The sequence below is a fragment of the Pundamilia nyererei genome, unplaced genomic scaffold (assembly GCF_000239375.1).
Source record: "Pundamilia nyererei isolate P.nyererei 1_Seehausen unplaced genomic scaffold, PunNye1.0 scaffold00046, whole genome shotgun sequence".
Lineage (NCBI taxonomy): Eukaryota > Metazoa > Chordata > Actinopteri > Cichliformes > Cichlidae > Pundamilia > Pundamilia nyererei.
In genome coordinates, this window is record NW_005187447.1 from 1,183,691 (window position 1) to 1,187,505 (window position 3,815).

Sequence of the window (3,815 nt, forward strand, 5' to 3'; positions counted from 1 at the left end):
CGCTGTACAATTCCACTATTCATTCACTCTCACATTCACACACTGGTGGAGGCAAGCTACAGTTGTAGCCACAGCTGCCCTGGGGCAGACTGACAGAAGCGAGGCTGCCATATCTCGCCATCGGCCCCTCTGGCCAACACCAGTAGGTGAAGTGTCTTGCCCAAGGACACAACGGCCGAGACTGTCCGAGCCGGAGCTCGAACCGGCAACCTTCCGGTTACAAGACAAACTGCCAACTCTTTGAGCCACGATCGCCCCATGAATGTCTGTGGAACTGGTATGGCAGAGAAGCTGGACCCAGTAAAAAGGCCTTTTTACTGGGTCCTGAGACAGAACAGGCGACTGGTTTCCAATGGCTGCTACTAGAGCATTTGTTTCAAGACTGTTGCACCCATACTTATAATATATAGTTGGACTTTAGCTTGTTTGTTTTTTTGGGGGTTTTTTTACGTTTATTTATTGTAAAAAATTAAAAAATAAAATAAAACTGCTACACTTGAGTTTTGTATTCCTTGGCTACCATCACTTTTTTTTTATTAAGCTGCACTCCACAAGTTTGAAGAGGACCTCTCCTCTCCCTTCCCCTCGTCATTACATTTACATTAGCTTTAAAACAAACAAAAACACCCAAAACATACACACCTCATGTACATGTTCATAAAACAAAATAATAAGTACCGTTGTAAGGAAAGTATTATCAATCAAGCAATGATATGCAGATCATAATTTATTCCCAAAAAAAAAAAAAAAAAAAAAAAAAAAAAAAATAAAAAAAAAAAAAAAAAAAAGCCAGTCATATTAAATGCCTTTAAACTCCAGATTTCAAACTCCATGGTCAAAGTGTCATCATTATCAACTGCCCTCTATACAATAGCTTCATCATTGGTAAACATCTTGAAGTCTTTAGTGAATGTGTAAAAGTTTTTTTATACCATTCATTTTAAGTCAGAACTACCAAATGAAATTTTCAGGGCTCAGTATCAGACAATTTCCAAGGAAGGAGACTGGGATTCCAACACATTCTTAAAACACATCTGTGACCATGCTTTGCCATGTAAATTGTGTATAACATTGCTGTTGAATACTCCATTGAATTTCTATCTGATTAGTAATAAATATATCCTCCATCTCGCAGTTATTATAGCCCGTCTATTTAGAGTTTTTATTCTACAAAGGGAAAAAAAAAAAAAAAAAAAGACATCTGCAAAAGGATTTGGGTATACGTTGTATACCTTGGCTGCATGATATTGGAGTCAAATCTAAGTCAAACACTGCATTACTAACTCATGTGCATTCAGTTGCTTCCTCCTTGGTATTTTCTACGTGTCAAAGTGTCTCTGACTGTTTGTTGTTTCAGTCTCAGTTCACATCCTCCCTGCAGGTCCTGGCTCCACTGGCAGGGAAAACAGAATGCAAGGCAGGGTGAAAGGGAAGGCACCATAGCTCTCAGTCTACCGCCTCTTCCCCCTCATCGCTTCTCCAGTTTTTTAAATCTGGCCTCTATAAAGATAAAGAAAGGGATGACTTCTCACTCTATTGTAATAAAAATACATTGTTCAGTTATGGTGCAATCAAATAATGTTTGACCTTAACATTAAAATATTTAGGTCAGGAATTGTTTGTGGTGACACAGCGCCATCTATTGGCATGGAAGCTGCCAACACGATTATGCTGACTTTACCATAAATAATAACCTCAACAGCCAACAGATACAGAAAGAGCCTACACTGTCACCTTGACTGTGCTCTCAAAGACACAACAAAAAAAATAATATGTTCACTAGACATAGCAAATTAAAACAAAGAAAGATGGTACTGTGAAATCAAAAACAAACAATGACAAAGTTACTTTCCTAAAGTAACTTTACATTTAAAGATAAAAAATGTAGAGCCACCAGTGAAATCTAAAAATTATAATAGTAAAGAATGGATAACACTGCCCCAAATGTGTTTTGCTTTCAGCTGTTGATTTTAATTTTACCTAAGATGTGCTTTTTAGAACATCCTTGACTCTGATTCAGTTATGTTGTGTCAAAAGATATCCTGTCCTCTGTGCAGAACAAACACTTTTACACCTCTGTCATTAACTGTCTTACCCAGTTTCTTGGAGTATGCATCCAATTTGTAAGCAGCTTGTTCAAGTGCAGATACTTGCTCCTCAATCTGGTTTATTTGGTCCAAGTAGGGCTGTAAACTTGCATCTAAAGAAAACATGCACACCAGACAAGTCTTCTCATATTACAAGTTCCAGTAACAGATGAAAATTATGGGGCTAGTTCTTTTTGTACTCACACTTGTTGTTAAGATCCTGTAGGTTACGACTGATGTTAATGCTAATGTCTTTCATTTCCATATACTTCAAGCTAGTAATCTTGTTCATGTTCTCCAATAGACGGTAATCCTCACAAGTGCCTAAGGAGATTGGGAGAACATTTAGAGAAAAATGGGTAAGAATGAATACGAGTAGCAAAGAACATCAGCAACTAGCCCTATGGCTTTGACATTTAAGAACATAACTGTTTCATACTTTGAAAAAAAAAGTGTTTCCAATATTCAAAAAAATAAGAGACCTGTTAGTTCTCCTTGCAAGAAGATGGCCATCTTTTCAAACATATCGGTGCACAACTCGTTTATATCGGGCTCTGCAGGCTCCACAGCCTCCTCTGCTGTCTCCACACCACCATCACCTGAAAACAATGCAGCAGCATTAACACAGCGCAGCTTTTAAATCCAGTTGCAAACTTAAATGTGGCCACAATATAAATGAAATAACGCAAAATACAATCACATTACACAAATAAGAAGGATGCCATGTAGAGCAGACAATGTAAGACCCACAAATAGAAAACTAAATAATTGGATTACTGTATGCTATATTAGCATTAGCTAGGGAAGTGCAAAGAAACCAGGACTCACTGTTTGTGCCGTGTTTTTTCGGAGCGGCTGCGAGGCTTTCCGCTGCATCCCCCGGGCCCTCTGCTTGACCGCTATCACTTGCGGTCGGATTCAGAGTCGCCGAATGAGTCGATGGTGCCCTGGAGATGCTGTCCATGGCAGCGGCTTCGTCTCCAGTTGCTGCCATTTTGTTCCTGTTTTGATTTTCCCCTGTCACATGAGCCGAGCGTTCACGTGACGCACGCCCGCCACCAACAGCCGCCGCTCCCATTCTCGCGCTCTATGGCAAAGCCACGCCCTTCATTAGTAAACGGCTCTTCGGTATTTAAAGGGTATCCTCTGTAGCTTTAATATAAATGTAAAAAAAAAAGTTGGACTTTTAAATAACATGGTTTATCAGGCACTTATGCCTGAAAAAATATTTATTTTATTTATTTAACAAAACTAAATTATTATACATTTTTATAAACTACAGCAATTTATTATAAACTGCAATATCTTCAAACATTCATTGCTCACGTGTTAATGTTCAGTTAAGAAGGTTAAGTCTAAGTTAATGTCTTAAAGCATTTTGCTGAACAAAACAAAAGAAAACTAACCTGGGCTAGGGTTTTTCTAATTAAACCATTCTCAGAGTAAGGTGCTGGTGGTATGAGCTGATGTCTGATCTGAACTGATCCTCACAATTAATTATCTGTTCCTTCAGCTGCCACCATTTTAAAACTTACATATAGCCCTTTTATCATGTTTCGTCCCATGATTATAACCAAGTGTTTTGATCCCTAAGAAGGTTACACCAAATTTAATCGAAGAAAAGTTTTATTTGTGAAAATAACCACGGTAGGTCAAAATTTTAAGATTGTTAATACTTTATATTATTTCTGTGGTTTCTCAAATTTTGTTGCAATGCTCATTTTTCTA

At 38.1% G+C, this 3,815-nt stretch overlaps 1 protein-coding gene across 1 annotated transcript; it reads right to left on the bottom strand.

Annotated features, from left to right (window-relative positions):
• Positions 1–765: 765 nt before the first annotated feature.
• bloc1s2 (biogenesis of lysosomal organelles complex-1, subunit 2) lies at positions 766–3,180 on the bottom strand. The gene is made up of 5 exons (XM_005732241.1): positions 2,916–3,180; positions 2,570–2,686; positions 2,292–2,411; positions 2,096–2,200; positions 766–1,500 (listed from the first exon to the last, which is right to left on the bottom strand). Exons 1-5 carry the CDS (start codon positions 3,163–3,165, stop codon positions 1,469–1,471), a joined length of 624 nt encoding a protein of 207 aa, XP_005732298.1. The 5' UTR covers positions 3,166–3,180; the 3' UTR covers positions 766–1,468.
• Between the last annotated feature and the right edge of the window lie 635 nt (positions 3,181–3,815).

Bases quoted from the DNA above. Each gene is read 5' to 3' on its own strand.
- bloc1s2 (XM_005732241.1), bottom strand. From the start codon at position 3,165: ATGGGAGCGGCGGCTGTTGGTGGCGGGCGTGCGTCACGTGAACGCTCG. The intron at 2,412-2,569 runs GTCTCTTATTTT...CAATCTCCTTAG, and splicing joins CTTGCAAGGAGAACTAACAG to GCACTTGTGAGGATTACCGT. The intron at 1,501-2,095 runs GTAAGACAGTTA...TTATCTTTATAG, and splicing joins TGCATACTCCAAGAAACTGG to AGGCCAGATTTAAAAAACTG.